The sequence below is a fragment of the Oncorhynchus nerka genome, linkage group LG11 (assembly GCF_034236695.1).
Source record: "Oncorhynchus nerka isolate Pitt River linkage group LG11, Oner_Uvic_2.0, whole genome shotgun sequence".
NCBI lineage: Eukaryota > Metazoa > Chordata > Actinopteri > Salmoniformes > Salmonidae > Oncorhynchus > Oncorhynchus nerka.
In genome coordinates this window covers 41,772,798-41,798,170 of record NC_088406.1, presented here as the reverse complement: position 1 = coordinate 41,798,170, position 25,373 = coordinate 41,772,798, and the positions used below count along the sequence as shown (strand labels likewise).

The 25,373-nt window shown below is 52.0% G+C and overlaps 1 protein-coding gene across 1 annotated transcript in view; it reads right to left on the bottom strand.

Annotated features, from left to right (window-relative positions):
- LOC115136865 (sortilin-related receptor-like) overlaps positions 1-25,373 on the bottom strand; it is a 91,994-nt gene that overhangs the window by 24,234 nt on the left and 42,387 nt on the right. The window contains 10 exon segments of the mRNA XM_065024529.1: positions 3,576-3,707; positions 3,912-4,084; positions 5,856-5,941; positions 7,998-8,126; positions 8,508-8,694; positions 8,957-9,135; positions 9,790-9,878; positions 10,522-10,595; positions 12,519-12,636; positions 24,299-24,491. Of these exon segments, the coding sequence (XP_064880601.1) occupies positions 3,576-3,707; positions 3,912-4,084; positions 5,856-5,941; positions 7,998-8,126; positions 8,508-8,694; positions 8,957-9,135; positions 9,790-9,878; positions 10,522-10,595; positions 12,519-12,636; positions 24,299-24,491 (1,360 nt within the window).

The following is a 25,373-nucleotide window of genomic DNA, read 5'->3' as shown; positions in this document are numbered from 1 at the left end:
CTCCAGATGAAATCTCGCGTCTTGTGACGGCCGGCCGCCCAACAACCTGCCCGCTTGACCCTATCCCCTCCTCTCTTCTCCAGACCATTTCCGGAGACCTCCCTTACCTCACCTCGCTCATCAACTCATCCCTGACCGCTGGCTACGTCCCTTCCGTCTTCAAGAGAGCGAGAGTTGCACCCCTTCTGAAAAAACCTACACTCGATCCCTCCGATGTCAACAACTACAGACCAGTATCCCTTCTTTCTTTTCTCTCAAACTCTTGAACGTGCCGTCCTTGGCCAGCTCTCCCGCTATCTCTCTCAGAATGACCTTCTTGATCCAAATCAGTCAGGTTTCAAGACTAGTCATTCAACTGAGACTGCTCTTCTCTGTATCACGGAGGCGCTCCGCACTGCTAAAGCTAACTCTCTCTCCTCTGCTCTCATCCTTCTAGACCTATCGGCTGCCTTCGATACTGTGAACCATCAGATCCTCCTCTCCACCCTCTCCGAGTTGGGCATCTCCGGCGCGGCCCACGCTTGATTGCGTCCTACCTGACAGGTCGCTCCTACCAGGTGGCGTGGCGAGAATCCGTCTCCACACCACGTGCTCTCACCACTGGTGTCCCCAGGGCTCTGTTCTAGGCCCTCTCCTATTCTCGCTTACACCAAGTCACTTGGCTCTGTCATAACCTCACATGGTCTCTCCTATCATTGCTATGCAGACGACACACAATTAATCTTCTCCTTTCCCCCTTCTGATGACCAGGTGGCGAATCGCATCTCTGCATGTCTGGCAGACATATCAGTGTGGATGACGGATCACCACCTCAAGCTGAACCTCGGCAAGACGGAGCTGCTCTTCCTCCCGGGGAAGGACTGCCCGTTCCATGATCTCGCCATCACGGTTGACAACTTCATTGTGTCCTCCTCCCAGAGCGCTAAGAACCTTGGCGTGATCCTGGACAACACCCTGTCGTTCTCAACTAACATCAAGGCGGTGGCCCGTTCCTGTAGGTTCATGCTCTACAACATCCGCAGAGTACGACCCTGCCTCACACAGGAAGCGGCGCAGGTCCTAATCCAGGCACTTGTCATCTCCCGTCTGGATTACTGCAACTCGCTGTTGGCTGGGCTCCCTGCCTGTGCCATTAAACCCCTACAACTCATCCAGAACGGCGCAGCCCGTCTGGTGTTCAACCTTCCCAAGTTCTCTCACGTCACCCCGCTCCTCCGCTCTCTCCACTGGCTTCCAGTTGAAGCTCGCATCCGCTACAAGACCATGGTGCTTGCCTACAGAGCTGTGAGGGGAACGGCACCTCAGTACCTCCAGGCTCTGATCAGGCCCTACACCCAAACAAGGGCACTGCGTTCATCCACCTCTGGCCTGCTCGCCTCCCTACCACTGAGGAAGTACAGTTCCCGCTCAGCCCAGTCAAAACTGTTCGCTGCTCTGGCCCCCCAATGGTGGAACAAACTCCCTCACGACGCCAGGACAGCAGAGTCAATCACCACCTTCCGGAGACACCTGAAACCCCACCTCTTTAAGGAATACCTAGGATAGGATAAAGTAATCCCTCTCACCCCCCTTAAAAGATTTAGATGCACTACTGTTCCACTGGATGTCATAAGGTGAATGCACCAATTTGTAAGTCGCTCTGGATAAGAGCGTCTGCTAAATGACTTAAATGTAAATGTAAATGTAAGCATGGAGGTGGAAACATCATTCTTTGGGGATGCTTTTCTGCAAAGGGGACAGGACGACTGCACTGTATTGAGGGGAGGATGGATGGGGCCATGTATCGCGATATATTGGCCAACAACCTCCTTCCCTCAGTAAGAGCATTGAAGATGGGTCGTGGCTGGGTCTTCCAGCATGACAACGACCCAAAACACACAGCCAGGGCAACTAAGGAGTGGCTCCGTAAGAAGCATCTCAAGGTCCTGGAGTGGCCTAGCCAGTCTCCAGACCTGAACCCAATAGAAAATCTTTGGAGGGAGCTGAAAGTCCGTATTGCCCAGCGACAGCCCCGAAACCTGAAGGATCTGGAGAAGGTCTGTATGGAGGAGTGGGCCAAAATCCCTGCTGCAGTGTGTGTAAACCTGGTCAAGAACTACAGGAAATGTATGATCTCTGTGATTGTAAACAAAGGTTTCTGTACCAAATATTAAGTTCTACTTTTCTGATGTATCAAATACTTATGTCATGCAATAAAATGCAAATTAACTACTTAAAAATCATACAATGTGATTTTCTGGATTTTTGTTTTAGATTCCGTCTCTCACAGTTGAAGTGTACCTATGATAAAAAATTACAGACCTCTACATGCTTTTTAAGTAGGAAAACCTGCAAAATCGGCAGTGTATCAAATACTTGTTCTCCCCACTGTAAAAGATCCCAGAAATGTTCCATACACACAAAAAGATTATTACTCTAACATTTTGTGCACAAATGTGTTTACATCCCTGTTAAATCAAATCAAATTGTATGTCACATGCACGGAATACAATGTGTAGACGTTACCGTGAAATGCTTACTTTATAAGCCCTTAACCAACCATGCAGTTCAAGAAATAGAGTTAAGAAAATATTGACTAAATACACTAAAGTAAAAAACAAAAACTATCACAAAATGACGTAACAATAACAAGGCTATATACAGGGAGTACCAGTACCAAGTCATTTGCGGGGACAATGGGTACTTTGTACATGTAGGGAAACCTAGTCAGTTGTCCAACAATGTATTCAACTGAAATGTGTCTTCCCGCATTTAACACAGCCACTCTGAATCAGAGAGGTGTGGGGGAGCTGCCTTAATCCACATCCACGTCTTCAGCGCCCGGGGAACAGTTGGTTAACGGTCTTGCTCAGGGGCAGAACGACATATTTTTACCTTGTCAGCTCAGGGATTTGATCCAGTTACCGGCCCAACGCTCTAACCACTAGGCTACGGGTAAAGTTACTAAAGTGACTACCGGTATGCATAGATAATAAACAGTGAGTAGCAGCAGTTTAAAGACTAAGAGTGGAGGTCAATGTAAATAGTTTGATTAATTGTTCAGCAGTCTTATGGCTTGGGGGCAGAAGCTGTTAAGGAGCCTTTTGGACCCAGACTTGACGCTCCGGTACAGCTTGCCGTGCAGTAGCTGAGAGAACAGTCTACGGACTTGGGTGACTGGAGTATTTGACAATACTTTGGGCCTTCCTTTGACACCGCCTTTTAAATAGGTCCTGGATGGCAGGAAGCTTTACCTGAGGGATCATCTTAGACCAGCCACCTGGACAGTTGATGAAACTGAGGTGTATTTCTGTCTGTAATAAAGCCCTTTTGTGGGGAACAACTCATTCTGATTGGCTGTGCCTGCCTTCCTAATGGGTGCAGCCTGGAAGGGCATAGGCCCACCCATTTGGGAGCCAGGCCCACCCATGGCTGCACCCTGCCCAGTCATGTGAAATCCATAGATTTGGGCCTAATGAATGTAGTAGCTGATGTCCTTATATGAACAGTAACTCAGTCAAATTGTTGCATGCTGCATTTATATTTTTGTTCAGTATCTATCAAATATTGGACAAATCCCTGTTCCTCATGTTTACCTCAATCCTCTGCGCTCCGGCATCCACCCAGTAAAGCAGCCTGCTGATGGGGTCAAAGGTGAGGGCCTCCACATTCTGCAGGTCTTTCCTCACGATCACTTCCTGTCCCGTACTGCCGTTCAGACAAAGCCTCTGGAGGGGGAGGACAGGGAGGGAGTGTGTACATACTTTTCACTAATCACGATACACAATGTACTTTTGGTCTCAGAAGTGTGTACAGGACAGATTTTGTCTTAAATGGTACTTTTTTCCCTGTATAGTACACAAGCAGTGTACTTATATAGGGAATAGGGTAAGTCATGGCTACATCGGAGTGCCTTCTGTGAAGGCCCTGACCTGTATGGTGTCCAGCGAGATGTCGGCCCAGTAGAGGCAGTTCCTTTCGTAGTCAAAGTCCAGGGCCACGGCCTCGCGGAGACCAGAGAGGGGCAGGGCCTGGTCGGTCCCTGTGGCCAGGTCATAGCGGTGGATGGAGTTCCTCACAGCGTACAGGATGAACTCATTACTCTCTGGAGAAGACCAGATGGGAAAAAAACACTTAATACAATTCATTCTAATCTATAGCCATGTGAAGAGTAACAACTGGTAAGAAAAACGCAACAAATTGCATTTGATTTTGTATCCAGCTGTGTATACGACAGTATTTATTTTGTATCCAGCTGTGTATACGACAGTATTTATTTTGTATCCAGCTGTGTATACGACAGTATTTATTTTGTATCCAGCTGTGTATACGACAGTATTTATTTTGTATCCAGCTGTGTATACGACAGTATTTATTTTGTATCCAGCTGTGTATACGACAGTATTTATTTTGTATCCAGCTGTGTATACGACAGAATTTATTTTGTATCCAGCTGTGTATACGACAGAATTTATTTTGTATCCAGCTGTGTATACGACAGTATTTATTTTGTATCCAGCTGTGTATACGACAGAATTTATTTTGTATCCAGCTGTGTATACGACAGTATTTATTTTGTATCCAGCAGAATTTATTTTGTATCCAGCTGTGTATACGACAGTATTTATTTTGTATCCAGCTGTGTATACGACAGTATTTATTTTGCATACAGCAGTAATGCATGTCTAAAACAATTTCCCCTCAGGGAAATTAAAGTTCACCCAACCATATGCTTTTATGTATAAAATGTGAGTAATTTCACTTTTCATGAATTCACAAATACTTATTTGTTTATTTGCTTTTTGGATCCCTTACAACCAGTCACAGCAGCTATTGTTCCCGAGGTCTAACTTACGTGTGTTGTTGCTATAGCCGATGATCTACTGCTGGGACTAACCTTTATATCTTTAACTAAATTCACCCCATAATATGTGACTAAAAGTATATTTTGCCTCAAATAAGGTCTAGCAAAAAAGTTACAACTGTGTGGCCCATACCAAATAAACCCGTCATGACCCACGACCCAAAGGTAACATATGGAATTGTTTTAAAATAGTAATTCAATGGATCATTTAGCTATTTGATTATGATTTTTAGGCCCTTTAGGTATCCCTCCCCAAAATCATTGGATAAAATACTGAATTTGGCCTTTACTACTAAAGCCCATAGAAATGCAGTGAATAACACATTCATAAAAAGGCAAAAAATTAATCCTAAGGAATAATACTGTTTTGAAGTGTCTGTCCTGTATCTAAGAGATAAGAAAGCTCAGGAAATATACATCTTTTTTGGACACATTTAACCCCTTGTTTCTGTTACCACAAAAGGACCTCCACATGGAGTAAACAATTAACAAGTCAATAACACAGTAGAAAAGAAAAAAAGGGGGGCATTTACAAGGTAAAGTATTTGTGAACCCAGTATATCAAGAATCTCAGAGTATCTCTCATTCATTCATTCATTCATTTAGGTGTCTCTTATTCATTCATTCATTCATTCAGGGGTCTCTTATTCATTCATTCAGGGGTCTCTCATTCATTCATTCATTCATTTAGGTGTCTCTTATTCATTCATTCATTTAGGTGTCTCTTATTCATTCATTCATTCATTCAGGGGTCTCTTATTCATTCATTCAGGGGTCTCTTATTCATTCATTCAGGGGTCTCTTATTCATTCATTCAGGGGTCTCTTATTCATTCATTCAGGGGTCTCTTATTCATTCATTCAGGGGTCTCTTATTCATTCATTCAGGGGTCTCTTATTCATTCATTCAGGGGTCGCTTATTCATTCATTCAGGGGTCTCTTATTCATTGTGATCTAAAAGGCTAAACGTTTCTAATAATGGTTTCTTAATTGAAGGAGAGGGGAGACTTACCTCCTACAGGACAGGGGAGCATCTCTCCATCCAGTCTGGCTTCTACATCGCCTCCACTACAGCTGTCCCCAGACACCTTCCTGTACCTGAGAGAGACACACGAACAACATGGACAGACAAACACACACCACCCAATATCACAACAAGAGTATGTGTACAACAAATGGTGTAATACAGTGCATCTTATGTGTAGTTGTGTAAACGAGAAGAACAACATGTTTACATGTTGCCCATTACATATACACTGAGTGTACAAAACATTAGGAACACCTGCTCTGACTGACCAGGTGAAAGCTATGATCCCTTATCGATGTCCCTTGTTAAATCCACTTCAATCAGAGTAGATGGAGGGGGGAGACGGGTTTGGTAGTAGAGGCCTTTGAAGGGGGTATGGTAGTAGAGGCCTTTGAAGGGGGTATGGTAGTAGGGGCTTTTGAAGGGGGTATGGTAGTAGGGGCTTTTGAAGGGGGTATGGTAGTAGGGGCTTTTGAAGGGGGTATGGTAGTAGGGGCTTTTGAAGTGGGTATGGTAGTAGGGGCTTTTGAAGTGGGTATGGTAGTAGGGGCTTTTGAAGTGGGTATGGTAGTAGAGGCCTTTGAAGGGGTATGGTAGTAGGGGCTTTTGAAGGGGTATGGTAGTAGGGGCTTTTGAAGGGGTATGGTAGTAGGGGCCTTTGAAGTGGGTATGGTAGTAGGGGCCTTTGAAGGGGGTATGGTAGTAGGGGCCTTTGAAGGGGTATGGTAGTAGGGGCCTTTGAAGGGGGTATGGTAGTAGGGCTTTTGAAGTTGGTATGGTAGTAGAGGCTTTTGAAGTGGGTATGGTAGTAGGGGCTTTTGAAGGGGTATGGTTGTAGGGGCTTTTGAAGGGGTATGGTAGTAGGGGCTTTTGAAGTGGGTATGGTAGTAGGGGAATTTGAAGGGGGTATGGTAGTAGGGGCCTTTGAAGGGGGTATGGTAGTAGGGGCTTTTGAAGGGGTATGGTAGTAGGGGCTTTTGAAGGGTATGGTAGTAGGGAATTTGAAGGGGTATGGTAGTAGGGGCTTTTGAAGTGGGTATGGTAGTAGGGGCCTTTGAAGGGGGTATGGTAGTAGGGGCTTTTGAAGGGGGTATGGTAGTAGGGGCTTTTGAAGTTGGTATGGTAGTAGGGGCTTTTGAAGTTGGTATGGTAGTAGGGGCTTTTGAAGTTGGTATGGTAGTAGGGGCTTTTGAAGGGGGTATGGTAGTAGGGGCTTTTGAAGGGGGTATGGTAGTAGGGGCGAAGCGCAGCGGTTTGTGTCAAGAACTGCAACGCTCCTGGGTTTTTCACGCTCAACAGTTTCCTGTGTGTATCAACAATGGTCCACCACCCAAAGGACATTCAGCCAACTTGACACAACAGGGAATAATTGGAGTCAACATGGGCCAACATCTCCGTGGGAAGCTTTTGACACCTTGTAGAGTCCCTGCCCCGACGAATTGAGGCTGTTCTGAGGGCAAAGGGGGGGTTGCAACTCAATATCAGGAAAGTGTTCTAAATGATTTGTACACGCAGTGTTTGTCAAGATTTTACTGGGACATTTCTCTCCTTATGACACTAGGTGGGGCTGTTCTCCATGATAAGTGAGGGCTATATAATAGAATGACGCCACTCCTTTCTCTTCCCAATAGCACAAAAGAAGAACAAAGACAGTTCCCCTCATGACCATAAAGGATGCCATTTGCATAGTGTGTATATCCTATTCATCATTAATCATGCTGATATTTAATGGTCGTCTCCTTGCGGCAGTAAAACAAATCATATAAGATTGAGGTGAAGACTGACAGACTAGGTAATGCCATTTGTTTTTATAAGCCATATGTGACTGTCAGTCAAGGACAAGTGTATCTCAACCTTTGTGATTATGTCCCAAATGGTACCCTATTCCCTTTAAAGTGCACTAATTTTGACCGGGGCCCATTTGGGACACTGTGAAGTCAGCTCGAAACCCCGAAACCCTTCAGCTCAGCTAGGTCATATAATCCTGACCCATCCACATTGCAAGGCCTTGACCCTCAATGTGTGGAGTCACCTTAACAAAAGGAAAAAGCCTATCATTATGAGAAGGGCAAAGCCTGGTTTCTGATGAAGTGACAATATGTTAATACCAAAGGGATATTGACTTACCCCGTACTGCGACGGTAGGTAGTTCCAACGGGGCAGGGCACGGGAGGGGCGTAGAGGTTCCCCGAGAACTCGGGGTCGGGCAGGCACACCTGGAGGGACAGGTCCTCGCTCAGCTTGAAGCCATAGTCACTGAGAGAGATAAAAGGAGAGAGAGGAGTGTGATAGAGAGCGAGAGAGATTAGATGGGGAGAGAGAGAGAGAGAGAGAGAGACACCCAATGTTAGCCTACCTGACTATCAAACTATGAACAGCTAGAGATGAGTGGAAAAAGACTGTTGCCTAATTCCAATCAACCCCTTGCCCCTACTCTGAAAGGATAGCAGAGGTGTAAGTAAGGGAGAAACATTCCACCTATTCCTAGCTTAACAGAAGGTGGAGCTGTTACCTTTCGAGATAGCAGCTATCCAATCCTTTCAGATCGATATGAGGTGCTTAGGGGTAGATGGTTTTAGGGGTAGAGGCAAAGGGCGGATATGGGATTGGACACGGGCTGGGAAAGGAGAGTCTCACCACTCGTAGTCCTGGCGTGTGCAGGAGCAGTTGGATACGGTGACGGGCCGGTCGAAGTCTTCCCCGTTGAAGCAGGTGGCGTGGGGCGTGCGGCGCTTGTACACCATCTCACTACCCAGAAGGCAGTCGTTTCCCCGCTCGTCTGACGGGGACCAGCGCTTGTAGTCTCCCTCGGCGCACGGCACGCCTGAAGAGACACACACACACTTGAAATACTTCATTTGGAATTGGATCATATTCTATTACAGTAGCATGGGGACATAAGCGGACACACACACACGAATACACAAACACACACCCCTCAGTGAGACTCTGGCCTAATAGATGGTGCTTCTTATTGGCATTGTGAAAATGGACGAGACAGACAGACAGACGCAAAAGCACCCGGGCTGAGGATAATTCAGTCATGACTTCTGCCCAGTGTAGTAATATCGTGAGAGTCCCCTCACCGAGCACGTCGCTGGCGTTGACCTGCAGGATGAGCCAGCTGTGTCTCTGGTCGGCGTAGGAGCCGAAGACGGTAAAGATGGTGCTCTTCTCCCCCGGCTCCGTCAGCAGCTGGTAGACATACACCTCCCTGTCAGAGAAACGGAAGTCTGTCCACGTCTCCCCCTCATTGGTACTGAACCTGAGACACAGAGAGATAGTAGGTAAGTAGCCTTTCATTTGTATTTTTTTATGACCCTTTATTTAACTAGGCAAGTCAGTTGAGAACAAATTCTTATTTACAATGACGGCCTACCGGGGAACAGTGGGTTAACTGCCTTGTTCAGGGGCAGAATGGCGTTTCGGTTACTGGCCCAACACTAACCACTAGGCTTTCTGCCGCCTTGTTCGAGTCAGAATGGCAAATCTACTGATTCTGTAGCGTGAGGCAGCAAGTACACCACCTGAAAAGGATGCTAGTCTATAGCAGGGCCAACAGAGACAGTATGGAGATCAACACTAGCATGGTTACAATATTTATACGCTTTTTACACTACTGAGCCAAGCCAGGCTGTAGTACATTGGCCTGGTTACATATCCCACTGTACTATAGTAGCTGGAACCGAGCTGGAAAGGACAAATGAGCCAGCACAGTACTGATTGGGTTGGCAGTGACACAGTGGGTTGAAAAGGGTACAATTCATTGAACCTTTATTTGAGGAGGTAAGCAGACTGAAAGTCAACGACTCAGGGCAGAGCTGCAGTGGGGGGTAGAGGGGTGTAATGAGGGGGAGATACACTGTGTTGTTCTAACATGGGAGATATGGGTGTTATTTAGGACAGTTGTGAGACTCACTTGAGGTGTGTGGTGGAGCCCCCCTGGGCAATGGCCATGAGGATACCGCCGTGGTCACCCCACGTGTAGAAGTGAGGACCGGCCAGCGCCTTGAGAAGGGGAAATGTGAAGAACACTCATTAAAGCCGCAGTCTGTAAGATTGCTGGTCAATTTATATAGCTACAATAATAGACTAGTACAACTGTCAGGCCGTATTATTACCAAAAATATTTTGCTCGTCAAGACACTTAAATGAGGTAATACTATGTTCAGATTAAAAGTATGTTTAAAAAAAGAATAATTAAAAGTCTAATACTGCTCTCGTGGAATGTCACACCATAGGCATCAAGAGCATGTGAAAATGTTCCGGGTGCTTCTGCTCCATTGTTTATGTCTTAGAGGGCTCCCCAGTCTTGGAATTGTACTCACGTCTTACAGAGCGTGGCTCTAAATAACTGCAGCACCATGTTTGTGGTTGATGAGTAATATACTGTGGAGGAAAGTGTCCTACGCTGGGCATTCAGCATTGTGGCTAAGATCTCCACAGAAACCCTCTGGTATGAGTGGGTAGCAGAGGCAGGAACCATCCAACAATAACCAATGTCATGATTTATAGCTCATCATGTGCATAGTTACATTTATGGCGCACACACACACACACACACACACACACAAACAAAGCACACACACACATACACAAAAACAAAGCACACACACACATACACAAAAACAAAGCACACACACACACTGACCTCTCTCCATCTGGCCCCAGCACTGCTGGACACATACACGTTGGGCTTGTTGGCCAGGTTCTTGCCCACAGAACCTGCAGAGGAGACAGACACGGGATGATCAGTGGAACGGCTGTGTGAGAGGAGGTTATGAATTAAACTATTCACACAGAGGGGGATCCAGTAGGAACACTACTGCAGCTTCAGGTGGTCTCCAGTCCCAGCAGTATCCCAGGCTTGGTTCCAAATAGCACCCTATTCACTACATAGGGCACTGATTTTGACCAAAAGCCCTATGGGCCTTGGTCAAAAGTAGTGCAGTAGATGCATAGGGAATAAGGTACCGTGCAATGTGGGACACAACCAAGCACAGTGGCCAGCCCAGAGCACACAAAGCCGACAACAGAGCAGAAGTAGCTCACTATACAGGGAACAGGGTGCCATTTGAGGCGCAGCCATAGAGAAAAGGGCGACTGTAGCATATAGCTGGGCGGCTCTATATAGGGAGAGAGTCCATCCAGGGTTGTGAAGCAGATGCTTGAGCTCAGAGAAGTTCAAACAAACTCCGCATGCCGCAGCCTACGCTCCAGTATGCTTAATTGTCAACATCAATACTCCTTACCATGTGATGAACCTATAAGAATGGTTCAAATCAGTCTGTAGTCATTCTAGGGGGAAGGCCCCAAGGAGTGTAACGTCACATATCTATTTATCATATGTGGATGTAGACGGCCATGTTGCACCGAACGGTGTGGCGTTATGTAGTTGTGTACGGCTCTCTCGGTGTGTCTGACACTCATCCTGAGTGCTGTTTAATGAGGCCGCCGCTCTCCTCCCCGGCACCACCACTAACGACTGTTGTTCTTGGAGGCCATATCAACGGTGCTTTTTACAAATGAAGAAATGTCACAGGAACAAGTCACAAAACAAACGCCTCCCCCTGACAGGCCGCGAGGGAATGTTCCCCCTGACAGGCCGCGTGGGAATGTTCCCCCTGACAGGCCACGAGGGAATGTTCCCCCTGACAGGCCGAGTGGGAATGTTCCCCCTGACAGGCCGCGAGGGAATGTTCCCCCTGACAGGCCGCGTGGGAATGTTACCCCTGACAGGCCGCGAGGGAATGTTCCCCCTGACAGGCCGCGAGGGAATGTTCCCCCTGACAGGCCGCGAGGGAATGTTCCCCCTGACAGGCCGCGAGGGAATGTTCCCCCTGACAGGCCGCGAGGGAATGTTCCCCCTGACAGGCCGCGAGGGAATGTTCCCCCTGACAGGCCGCGAGGGAATGTTCCCCCTGACAGGCCGCGAGGGAATGTTCCCCCTGACAGGCCGCGTGGGAATGTTCCCCCTGACAGGCCGCGAGGGAATGTTCCCCCTGACAGGCCGCGTGGGAATGTTCCCCCTGACAGGCCGCGAGGGAATGTTTCCCCTGACAGGCCGCGAGGGAATGTTCCCCCTGACAGGCCGCGAGGGAATGTTCCCCCTGAGTACACACAGTTACTAACACGCATGCACACATTCCCAAACCATGAACACACGCACTCAGGAAAATTCAAACACACACACACACACGCTGTAAATAAGAATTTGCTCTCAACTGAATTGCCTGAATGAATAATGGTTCAAAAAATTAATAAAACAGACACAGACAAAGGAGCAGGAAGGAGAGACTCTGCAGCTTCTCTAGACACTCTAAGTGTGTGATTGACTGATGGAGGAAGTGGTCCTCTCCATCAGACCAGGCAATAGCAGGCGTTGCACCACCACAAGGGAAGTCATGTGTTCGCCACAGAAATAGTCATTCTGTGGCCTGGCGAGTGGTAATGGCGAAGCCCTCTGGCACACATCGTCAGTATGGGTTCCCTTTGACACAACCTTTCTCTTTCTTTCCCCACAGTCATCCTCTCTCTCTCTCTCTGTTCAATGAAATCAGAAAATATCTGAGAAAAATAAATACATCTATATAATGTTTTTATTGTAAATAAACAGTCACTGTAGTTGTATGATGCTAGCCTCCCCACCTGTGGCCATGATGAGCCCTGGTGCTGACTCCTTGGACAGTACGGGCATCCTGCGCAGCTGAATGTTGAGAAGCTGGCTCCAGCGCTGGGCCAGGTGGAGGGAGCAGCCCTTTGAGAGCTACAGAGAGAGGGAGGGACAGGATGAGGGAGAGGATGAGGGAGAGGATGAGGGATAGAGGGAGAGGATGAGGGAGAGAGGGAGAGGATGAGGGAGAGAGGGAGAGGATGAGGGATAGAGGGAGAGGATGGGGGATAGAGGGAGAGGATGAGGGATAGAGGGACAGGATGAAAGATAGATGGAGAGGATGAGGGATAGAGGGAGAGGATGGAGGGAGAGGGGGAGAGGATGAGGGAAAGGGGGAGAGGATGGAGGGAAAGGGGGACAGGATGGAGGGATAGAGGGAGAGGGGAGAGGATGAGGGATAGAGGGCGAGGATGGAGGGAGAGAGGATGGAGGGAGGATGAGGGATAGGGGGAGAGGATGGAGGGAGAGGATGAGGGAAAGGGGGAGAGGATGAGCGAGAGAGGGAGAGGATGAGGGAGAGGATGAGGGATAGAGGGAGAGGATGGGGAGAGGGAGGGACAGGATGAGAGATAGATGGAGAGGATGAGGGATAGAAGGAGAGGGTGAGGGAGAGGATGAGGGATAGAGGGAGAGGATGAGGGATAGAGGGAGAGGATGGGGAGAGGATGAGGACAGGATGAGAGATAGATGGAGAGGATGAGGGATAGAGGGAGAGGATGAGGTATAGAGGGAGAGGGAGGGACAAGATGAGATATAGAGGGAGAGGATGAGGGATAGAGGGAGAGGGAGGGACAGGATGAGAGATAGATGGAGAGGATGAGGGATAGAGGGAGAGGATGAGGGAGAGGATGGAGGGAGAGGGGGAAAGGATGGAGGGAGGATGAGGGATAGGGGGAGAGGATGGAGGAGAGGATGAGGGAAGGGGAGAGGATGAGCGAGAGAGGGAGAGGATGAGGGAGAGGATGAGGGATAGAGGGAGAGGATGAGGGATAGAGGGAGAGGATGGGGGAGAGGGAGGGACAGGATGAGAGATAGATGGAGAGGATGAGGATAGAGGGAGAGGGGTGAGGGAGAGGGTGAGGGATAGAGGGAGAGGATGAGGGATAGAGGGAGAGGATGGGGAGAGGATGAGGGACAGGATGAGAGATAGATGGAGAGGATGAGGGATAGAGGGAGAGGATGAGGGATAGAGGGAGAGGGAGGGATAGGATGAGATATAGAGGGAGAGGATGAGGGATAGAGGGAGAGGATGAGATATAGAGGGAGAGGATGAGGGATAGAGGGAGAGGGAGGGACAGGATGAGATATAGAGGGAGAGGATGAGGGATAGAGGGAGAGGGAGGGACAGGATGAGAGATAGATGGAGAGGATGAGGGATAGAGGGAGAGGATGAGGGAGAGGATGGAGGAGAGGGGGAGAGGATGGAGGGAGGATGAGGGATAAGGGGAGAGGATGGAGGGAGAGGATGAGGGAAAGGGGGAGAGGATGAGCGAGAGAGGGAGAGGATGAGGGAAAGGGGGAGAGGATGAGCGAGAGAGGGAGAGAGGATGAGGGAGAGGATGAGGGATAGAGGGAGAGGATGAGGGATAGAGGGAGAGGATGGGGAGAGGGAGGGACAGGATGAGAGATAGATGGAGAGGATGAGGGATAGAGGGAGAGGGTGAGGGAGAGGATGAGGGATAGAGGGGAGAGGAGGGATAGAGGGAGAGGGTGAGGGAGAGGATGAGGGATAGAGGGAGAGGGATGAGGGATAGAGGAGAGGATGGGGAGAGGATGAGGGACAGGATGAGAGATAGATGGAGAGGATGAGGGATAGAGGGAGAGGATGAGGGATAGAGGGAGAGGGAGGGACAGGATGAGATATAGAGGGAGAGGATGAGGATAGAGGGAGAGGGAGGGACAGGATGAGAGATAGATGGAGAGGATGAGGAGAGGATGAGGGAGAGGGGGAGAGGATGGAGAGAGAGGGGGAGAGGATGGGGAAAGGGGGAGAGGATGGAGGGATAGAGGGAGAGGATGAGGGATAGAGGGAGAGGATGAGGGATAGAGGGAGAGGATGAGGGATAGAGGGAGAGGAGGGATAGAGGGAGAGGGTGAGGAGAGGATGAGGGATAGAGGGAGAGTAAGGAGGGATAGAGGGAGAGGATGGGGAGAGGATGAGGGACAGGATGAGAGATAGATGGAGAGGATGAGGGACAGGATGAGATATAGAGGGAGAGGATGAGGGATAGAGGGAGGGACAGGATGAGATATAGAGGGAGAGAATGAGGGATAGAGGGAGAGGGAGGGACAGGATGAGATATAGAGGGAGAGGATGAGGGATAGAGGGAGAGGTTGAGGGAGGAGAGGATGGAGGGAGAGGATGAGGGAGAGGATGGAGGAGAGGGGGAGAGGATGGGGGAAAGGGGGGAGAGGATGGGGGAAAGGGGGAGAGGATGGAGGGATAGAGGGAGAGGATGGAGGATAGAGGGAGAGGATGGAGGGATAGAGGGAGAGGATGGAGGGATAGAGGGAGAGGATGGAGGGATAGAGGGAGAGGATGGAGGGATAGAGGGAGAGGATGGAGGGATAGAGGGAGAGGATGGAGGAGAGGATGGAGGGAAAGGGGGAGAGGATGGAGGGATAGAGGATGGAGGGATAGAGGGAGAGGGAGTGAGAGAGGGTGAGGATGGGGGAGAGGGGGAGAGGATGGAGGGATAGAGGGAGAGGATGGAGGGATAGAGGGAGAGGATGGAGGGATAGAGGGAGAGGATGGAGGGAGAGGGGGAGAGGATGAGGGAAAGGGGGAGAGGATGGAGGGATAGAGGAGATGGAGGGATAGAGGATGGAGGGAGGATGAGGGATAGGGGAGAGGATGGAGGGATAGGGGAGAGGATGGAGGGAGAGGGGGAATGGGAGAGGATGAGGGAAAGGGGGAGAGGATGAGGGATAGAGGGAGAGGGTGAGGGAGAGGATGAGGGATAGAGGGGAGGATGAGGGATAGAGGGAGAGGATGGGGAGAGGATGAGGGACAGGATGAGAGATAGATGGAGAGGATGAGGGATAGAGGGAGAGGATGAGGGATAGAGGGAGAGGGAGGGACAGGATGAGATATAGAGGGAGAGGATGAGGGATAGAGGGAGAGGGAGGGACAGGATGAGAGATAGATGGAGAGGATGGAGGGATAGAGGGAGAGGATGAGGGAGAGGGGGAGAGGATGGAGGGAGAGGGGAGAGGATGGGGAAAGGGGGAGAGGATGGAGGGATAGAGGGAGAGGATGAGGGATAGAGGGAGAGGAGGGATAGAGGGAGAGGGTGAGGGAGAGGATGAGGGATAGAGGGAGAGTATGAGGGATAGAGGGAGAGGATGAGGGATAGAGGGAGAGGATGGGGAGAGGATGAGGGACAGGATGAGAGATAGATGGAGAGGATGAGGGATAGAGGGAGAGGATGAGGGATAGAGGGAGAGGGAGGGACAGGAAGAGATATAGAGGGAGAGGATGAGGGATAGAGGGAGAGGGGAGGGACAGGATGAGATATAGAGGGAGAGGATGAGGATAGAGGGAGAGGGAGGGACAGGATGAGATATAGAGGGAGAGGATGAGGGATAGAGGAGAGGTTGAGGGAGAGGATGGAGGGAGAGGATGAGGGAGAGGATGGAGGGAGAGGGGGAGAGGATGGGGGAAAGGGGAGAGGATGGAGGGATAGAGGGAGAGGATGGAGGGATAGAGGGAGAGGATGGAGGGATAGAGGAGAGGATGGAGGGATAAAGGGAGAGGATGGAGGGAAAGGGGAGAGGATGGAGGGATAGAGGATGGAGGGATAGAGAGAGGGAGTGAGAGGGCGAGATGGGGGAGAGGGGGAGAGGATGGAGGGATAGAGGGAGAGGATGGAGGGATAGAGGGAGAGGATGGAGGGAGAGGGGATGGAGGGAGGATGAGGGATAGGGAGAGGATGGAGGGATAGAGGGAGAGGATGGAGGAGAGGGGAGAGGATGAGGGAAAAGGGGAGAGGATGGAGGAATAGAGGGAGATGATGGAGGGATAGAGGATGGAGGGAGGATGAGGGATAGAGAGGATGGAGGGAGAGGGGGAGAGGATGGTGGGAGAGGGGGAGAGGATGAGGGAGAGGGGAGAGGATGGAGGGATAGAGGAGAGGATGAAGGGAGAGGGGGAGAGGATGAGGGAAAGGGGAGAGGATGGAGGGATAGAGGGATAGAGGGAGAGGATGGAGGGATAGAGGGCAAGGATGGAGGGAGAGAGGATGGAGAGAGGATGAGGGATAGGGGAGAGGATGGAGGGAGAGGGGGAGAGGATGAGGGATAGATGGGGATAAAGGAGAGGATGGAGTGAGAGGATGAGGGATAGATGGAGAGGGTGAGGGATAGAGGGAAGGGGATGAGGGATAGATGAGGGATAGATGGGGGGATAGAGGGAGAGGATGGAGGGAGAGAGGTGAGGGATAGATGGGGGATAGAGGGAGAGGATGGAGGGAGAGGGTGAGGGATAGAGGGAGAGGATGGGGGATAGATGGGGATAGAGGGAGAGGATGGAGGGAGAGGTGAGGGATAGAGGGAGAGGATGGGGGATAGAGGGAGAGGATGGGGATAGAGGGAGAGGATGGGGGAGGATGGGGATAGAGGGGAGGATGGGGGATAGAGGGAGAGGATGGGGGATAGAGGGAGAGGATGAGGGATAGATGGAGAGGGTGAGTGATAGAGAGGGAGGGTGAGGGATAGAGGAAGGGGATGAGGGATAGATGGGGATAGAGGGAGAGGATGGAGGAGAGGGTGAGGGATAGAGGGAGAGGATGGGGATAGGGGAGAGTATGAGGGATAGGGGGAGAGGATGGGGGATAGAGGGAGAGTATGAGGGATAGGGGGGAGAGGATGGGGGATAGAGGAGAGGATGGGGATAGGGAGAGGATGGGGGATAGAGGGAGAGGATGGGGGATAGATGGAGAGGGATGGGGATAGAGGGAGAGGATGGGGGATAGAGGGAGAGGATGGGGATAGAGGAGAGGTTGGGGGATAGAGGGAGAGGATGGGGGATAGGGAGAGTATGAGGGATAGAGGGAGAGGATGAGGATAGAGGGAGAGGGATGAGGGATAGAGGGAGAGGATGGGGAGAGAGGGAGAGGATGGGGGGAGAGAGGGAGAGGATGGGGGAGAGAGGGAGAGGATGGGGGATAGAGGGAGAGGATGGGGGATAGAGGGAGAGGATGGGGATAGAGGGAGAGGGAGGGACAGGATGAGATATAGAGGGAGAGGATGAGGGATAGAGGGAGAGGGAGGGACAGGATGAGATATAGAGGGAGAGGATGAGGGATAGAGGGAGAGGATGAGGGATAGAGGGAGAGGATGAGGGATAGAGGGAGAGGATGGAGGGATAGAGGGAGAGGATGGAGGATAGAGGGAGAGGATGGAGGGATAGAGGGAGAGGATGGAGGGAGAGGGTGAGGATAGAGGAGAGGATGGAGGAGAGGTGAGGGATAGAGGAGAGGATGGGGGATGGAGGGAGAGGATGAGGGAGAGGATGGAGGGAGAGGGAGAGAGATGGGGAAAGGGGGAGAGGATGGAGGGATAGAGGAGAGGGGGAGAGGATAGAGGGAGAGGATGGAGGGATAGAGAGGGAGAGATGGAGGATAGAGGGAGAGGATGGAGGGATAGAGGAGAGGATGGAGGGAGAGGGTGAGGATAGAGGGAGAGGATGGAGGAGAGGGTGAGGGATAGAGGGAGAGGATGGGGATAGAGGGAGAGGATGGGGGATAGAGGGAGAGGATGGGGATAGAGGGAGAGGATGGGGGATAGGGGAGAGTATGAGGGATAGAGGGAGAGGATGGGATAGAGGGAGAGGATGGGGGAGAGAGGGAGAGGATGGGGAGAGAGGGAGAGGATGGGGATAGAGGGAGAGGATGGGGAGAGAGGGAGAGGATGGGGAGAGAGGGAGAGGATGGGGAGAGAGGAGAGGATGGGGATAGAGGGAGAGGATGGGGATAGAGGGAGAGGATGGGGGATAGAGGGAGAGGATGGGGATAGAGGGAGAGGATGGGGGATAGAGGGAGAGAGGATGGAGGGATAGAGGGAGAGGATGGAGGGAAAGGGGGGGGATGGAGAGGATAGAGGATGGAGGGATAGAGGGAGAGGGAGTGAGAGAGGGCGAGGATGGGGGAGAGGGGGAGAGGATGGAGGGATAGAGATGAGAGGATGGAGGGATAGAGGAGAGGATGGAGGGAGAGGGATGGAGGGAGGATGAGGGATAGGGGGAGAGGATGGAGGGATAGAGGGAGAGGATGGAGGGATAGAGGGAGAGGATGGAGGGAGAGGGAGAGGATGAGGAAAGGGGAGAGGATGGAGGATAGAGGGAGATGATGGAGGGATAGAGGATGAGGGATAGGGGAGAGGATGGAGGGAGAGGGGGAGAGGATGGAGGGAGAGGGGAGAGGATGAGGGAAAGGGGAGAGGATGAGGGAGAGAGGGAGAGGATGAGGGAGAGGATGAGAGAGAGGATGAGAGAGAGGGAGAGGATGGAGGGATAGAGGAGAGGATGGAGGGATAGAGGGCAAGGATGGAGGGAGAAGGAAGAATGGAGGGAGAGGGGGAGAGGATGAGGGAAAGGGGGAGAGGATGGAGGGATAGAGGGCAAGGATGGAGGGCAAGGATGGAGGGAGAGGGGAGAGGATGAGGGATAGAGGGCGAGGATGGAGGGAGAGAGGATGGAGAGAGGATGAGGGATAGGGGGAGAGGATGGAGGGAGAGGGAGAGGATGAGGGATAGATGGGGGATAAAGGGAGAGGATGGAGGGAGAGGATGAGGGATAGATGGAGATGGTGAGGGATAGAGGGAGAGGGTGAGGATAGAGGAAGGGGATGAGGGATAGATGGGGGATAGAGGGAGAGGATGGAGGGAGAGGGTGAGGGATAGATGGGGGATAGAGGGAGAGGATGGAGGGAGAGGGTGAGGATAGAGGGAGAGGATGGGGGATAGATGGGGGATAGAGGAGAGGATGGAGGAGAGGGTGAGGGATAGAGGGAGAGGATGGGGGATAGATGGGGATAGAGGGAGAGGGTGAGGGATAGAGGGAGAGGATGGGGGGATAGAGGGAGAGGATGGGGGATAGAGGGAGAGGATGGGGGATAGAGGGAGAGGATGGGGGATAGAGGGAGAGGATGAGGGATAGAGGGGAGAGGATGAGGGATAGATGGAGAGGGTGAGGATAGAGGAGAGGGTGAGGATAGAGGAAGGGGATGAGGGATAGATGGGGGATAGAGGGAGAGGATGGAGGGAGAGGGTGAGGGATAGAGGGAGAGGATGGAGGGAGAGGGTGAGGGATAGAGGAGAGGATGGGGATAGAGGGGAGAGGATGGGGGATAGAGGGAGGATGGGGGATAGAGAGGAGAGGATGGGGGATAGGGGGAGAGTAAGGAGGGATAGGAGAGGATGAGGGATAGAGGAGAGGATGGGGAGATAGAGGAGAGGATGGGGGAGAGAGGGAGAGGATGGGGATAGAGGGAGAGGATGGGGGATAGAGGAGAGGATGGGGGATAGGGGAGAGTATGAGGGATAGGGGAGAGGATGGGGGATAGAGGGAGAGTATGAGGGATAGGGGAGAGGATGGGGGATAGAGGGAGAGGATGGGGGATAGAGGAGAGGATGGGGGATAGAGGGAGAGGATGGGGATAGAGGGAGAGGTTGGGGGATAGAGGGAGAGGATGGGGGATAGGGGAGAGTATGAGGGATAGAGGGAGAGGATGAGGGATAGAGGGAGAGGATGAGGGATAGAGGGAGAGGATGGGGATAGGAGGAGAGGATGGGGGAGAGAGGGAGAGGATGGGGGAGAGAGGGAGAGGATGGGGGAGAGAGGGAGAGGATGGGGGAAAGGGATAGAGAGAGAGGATGGGGGATAGAGGGAGAGGATGGGGGATAGAGGAGAGAGATGAGGGATAGGGGGAGAGGATGGGGGATAGAGGGAGAGGATGGGGGGATAGGGGGAGAGGATGGGGATAGAGGGAGAGGATGGGGGATAGATGGAGAGGATGGGGATAGAGGGAGAGGATGGGGATAGAGGGAGAGGATGGGGGATAGAGGGAGAGGTTGGGGGATAGAGGGAGAGGATGGGGGATAGGGGAGAGTATGAGGGATAGAGGGAGAGGATGAGGGATAGAGGGAGAGGATGAGGGATAGAGGGAGAGGATGGGGGATAGAGGGAGAGGATGGGGGATAGAGGGAGAGGATGGGGGATAGAGGGAGAGGTTGGGGGATAGAGGGAGAGGATGGGGGATAGGGGGAGAGTATGAGGGATAGAGGGAGAGGATGAGGGATAGAGGGAGAGGATGAGGGATAGAGGGAGAGGATGGGGATAGAGGGAGAGGATGGGGAGAGAGGGAGAGGATGGGGGAGAGAGGGAGAGGATGGGGGAGAGAGGGAGAGGATGGGGGATAGAGGGAGAGAGGATGGGGATAGAGGGAGAGGATGGGGGATAGAGAGGAGAGGGAGGGACAGGATGAGATATAGAGGGAGAGGATGAGGGATAGAGGGAGAGGGAGGGACAGGATGAGATATAGAGGGAGAGGGATGAGGATAGAGGGAGAGGTTGAGGGAGAGGATGGAGGGAGAGGATGAGGGAGAGGATGGAGGGAGAGGGGAGAGGATGGGGGAAAGGGGAGAGGATGGAGGGATAGAGGGAGAGGATGGAGGGATAGAGGGAGAGGATGGAGGATAGAGGGAGAGGATGGAGGGAGAGGGTGAGGGATAGAGGGAGAGGATGGAGGGAGAGGGTGAGGGATAGAGGGAGAGGATGGGGGATAGAGGGAGAGGATGGGGGATAGAGGGAGAGGATGGGGGATAGAGGGAGAGGATGGGGATAGAGGGAGAGGATGGGGGATAGGGGAGAGTATGAGGATAGAGGGAGAGGATGGGGATAGAGGGAGAGGATGGGGGAGAGAGGGAGAGGATGGGGGGAGAGGGAGAGGATGGGGGAGAGAGGGAGAGGATGGGGGATAGAGGGAGAGGATGGGGGATAGAGGGAGAGGATGGGGATAGAGGGAGAGGATGGAGGGATAGAGGAGAGGATGGAGGGATAGAGGGAGAGGATGGAGGAAAGGGGGAGAGGATGGAGGGATAGAGGATGGAGGGATAGAGGGAGAGGAGAGTGAGAGAGGGCGAGGATGGGGAGAGGGGAGAGGATGGAGGGATAGAGGGAGGATGGAGGGATAGAGGGAGAGGATGGAGGGAGAGGGATGGAGGGAGGATGAGGGATAGGGAGAGGATGGAGGGATAGAGGGAGAGGATGGAGGGATAGAGGGAGAGGATGGAGGGAGAGGGGGAGAGGATGAGGGAAAGGGGGAGAGGATGGAGGGATAGAGGAGATGATGGAGGGATAGAGGATGGAGGGAGGATGAGGGATAGGGGGAGAGGATGGAGGGAGAGGGGGAGAGGATGGAGGAGAGGGGAGAGGATGAGGGAAAGGGGGAGAGGATGAGGGAAAGGGGGAGAGGATGAGGGAGAGAGGGAGAGGATGAGGGAGAGGATGAGAGAGAGGATGAGCGAGAGAGGGAGAGGATGGAGGGATAGAGGGAGAGGATGGAGGGATAGAGGGCAAGGATGGAGGGAGAAGGCAAGAATGGAGGGAGAGGGGAGAGGATGGAGGGAGAGGGGGAGAGGATGAGGGAAAGGGGGAGAGGATGGAGGGATAGAGGGCAAGGATGGAGGGCAAGGATGGAGGGAGAGGGGGAGAGGATGAGGGATAGAGGGCGAGGATGGAGGGAGAGAGGATGGAGAGAGGATGAGGGATAGGGGGAGAGGATGGAGGAGAGGGGGAGAGGATGAGGGATAGATGGGGGATAAAGGGAGAGGATGGAGGAGAGGATGAGGGATAGATGGAGATGGTGAGGGATAGAGGGAGATGGTGAGGGATAGAGGAAGGGGATGAGGGATAGATGGGGGATAGAGGGAGAGGATGGAGGAGAGGGTGAGGGATAGATGGGGGATAGAGGGAGAGGATGGAGGGAGAGGGTGAGGGATAGAGGGAGAGGATGGGGGATAGATGGGGATAGAGGGAGAGGGTGAGGGATAGAGGGAGAGGATGGGGGATATAGAGGGAGAGGATGGGGGATAGAGGGAGAGGATGGGGGATAGAGGGAGAGGATGGGGGATAGAGGGAGAGGATGAGGGATAGAGGGAGAGGATGAGGGATAGATGGAGAGGTGAGGGATAGAGGGAGAGGGTGAGGGATAGAGGAAGGGGATGAGGATAGATGGGGGTAGAGGGAGAGGATGGAGGGAGAGGGTGAGGGATAGAGGGAGAGGATGGAGGGAGAGAGGTGAGGGATAGAGGGAGAGGATGGAGGGAGAGGGTGAGGGATAGAGGGAGAGGATGGGGGATAGAGGGAGAGGATGGGGGATAGAGGGAGAGGATGGGGGGGATAGGGGGAGAGTATGAGGGATAGAGGGAGAGGATGAGGGATAGAGGGAGAGGATGGGGATAGAGGGAGAGGATGGGGGAGAGAGGGAGAGGATGGGGGAGAGAGGGAGAGGATGGGGGATAGAGGGAGAGGATGGGGGATAGAGGGAGAGGATGAGGGATAGAGGGAGAGGATGGGGATAGAGGGAGAGGATGAGGGATAGAGGATGAGGGATAGAGGGAGAGGATGGGGATAGAGGGAGAGGATGGGGGAGAGAGGGAGAGGATGGGGATATAGGGAGAGGATGGGGATAGAGGGAGAGCGAGAGAGGCAAAGAAGGAGAGGATGGGGGATAGAGAAATACGCAGAGGGTATAGAAGAGCGATGGATGGAGGGAGGATTAGAGAGAAGAGGGGGGATGGAGAGGCGTTGTGGAGGGAGAGATGGAGTGAGAGAGAGAAATGTTAGATCAATGGAGACAGCAATCACTCTGACAAAACGTCAATAAATAAATCAAAAATATAATACTATTTTCTAAGAAGTGAAGCTACATTTAAAATATAGTAATTTAGACCTTCTTATCCAGAGCGAATAACAGTTGTGAGTGCATACATTTTCGTGCAAGGGACACGGCCACTTTCTAAAACCAAACAAAACAACTGTTTACACCCAAACCCACTTCCCCTTTAGAATGCAAACACACACTGTGTGGCCTCATGGCTGTTGTTCCTAATCCCTAATGTAGGTTCATATTACCCAGCCGCCAATCCCTTCCTCAAAGGACCCAGAGCCTCAGAGACTCAATGACAGCATAAAACACAAAAGGGCAACTTCCTGCTTACAGACATCAACAACAACAGAATTCAATTCTGCTAAGACATCTGCTTTATTGGCTCTTCCCCTCCCGTCAGACATGCCTACATTAACAAGAGCGAACAGTGGGAATCTTGGGCAGATCTTAATTAGGGCCGTGACGATGCCAATATCACGACACTCGCTAGTACCGCGGAAAGGAAACAAAACACAAAGCACATTTCAATTATTTAGGAAAACAGCCTTAATGTTGGAAACAAACATCATTATGTTGTCATCCAGAGTCACCTGGATTTATTTTCTAAGCTACAGCACCCAATATTTTACATCCAGCAGGTTTTTAAAGGACCAAAGAGTTTGGTCTGCCTCGTGTTTTCATTTTTGCCATGGAACAGCCCTAATCTTAATCCTGTTGTTGATGTCCGTAAGCAGGATGTCGCCCTTGCTGAAGCTGACAGCAGTATCCTGTATCAGTGGTGAGGGGAAACCCACCGGGGTGTAGGTGGACGTTTTCTCTAACCACTGACACCGGGTCAGATGTTATTGTAACAGCTAGCTAGCTACCTGGCAGTCCAGTGTTCCTCCCAGGCTGTCGGCAGAGGGGGCCTGCAGCAGTTCCCAGGTGCCTCCCTTGTCGAAGGTGATTACAGAGCGCATGTTGTCCTCGCTGAGCGAGCCGTTGATGAGCGTGGCCACGAAGACGCCGCGCAGACCCTCCACGCGGTGCAGGTCAGCAAAGGGCTCGCTGGCAAAGTACCTGGGATGAAAGACACACACAGGCGCACACACACAGACAGGCGGAGGTACACACACACAGACAGGCGGAGGTACACACACACAGACAGGCGGAGGTACACACACACAGACAGGCGGAGGTACACACACACAGACAGGCAGAGGTACACACACACACAGACAGGCGGAGGTACACACACACAGACAGGCGGAGGTACACACACACAGACAGGCGGAGGTACACACACACAGACAGGCGGAGGTACACACACACAGACAGGCGGAGGTACACACACACAGACAGGCGGAGGTACACACACACAGACAGGCGGAGGTACACACACACAGACAGACAGGCGGAGGTACACACACACACAGACAGACAGGCGGAGGTACACACACACAGACAGACAGGCGGAGGTACACACACAGACAGACAGGCGGAGGTACACACACACAGACAGACAGGCGGAGGTACACACACACACAGACAGGCGGAGGTACACACACACAGACAGGCGGAGGTACACACACACAGACAGGCGGAGGTACACACACACAGACAGGCGGAGGTACACACACACAGACAGGCAGAGGTACACACACACACAGACAGGCGGAGGTACACACACACAGACAGGCGGAGGTACACACACACAGACAGGCGGAGGTACACACACACAGACAGGTGGAGGTACACACACACAGACAGGCGGAGGTACACACACACAGACAGGCGGAGGTACACACACACAGACAGGCGGAGGTACACACACACAGACAGGCGGAGGTACACACACACAGACAGGCGGAGGTACACACACAGACAGACAGGCGGAGGTACACGCACACAGACAGGCGGAGGTACACGCACACAGACAGGCGGAGGTACACACACACAGAC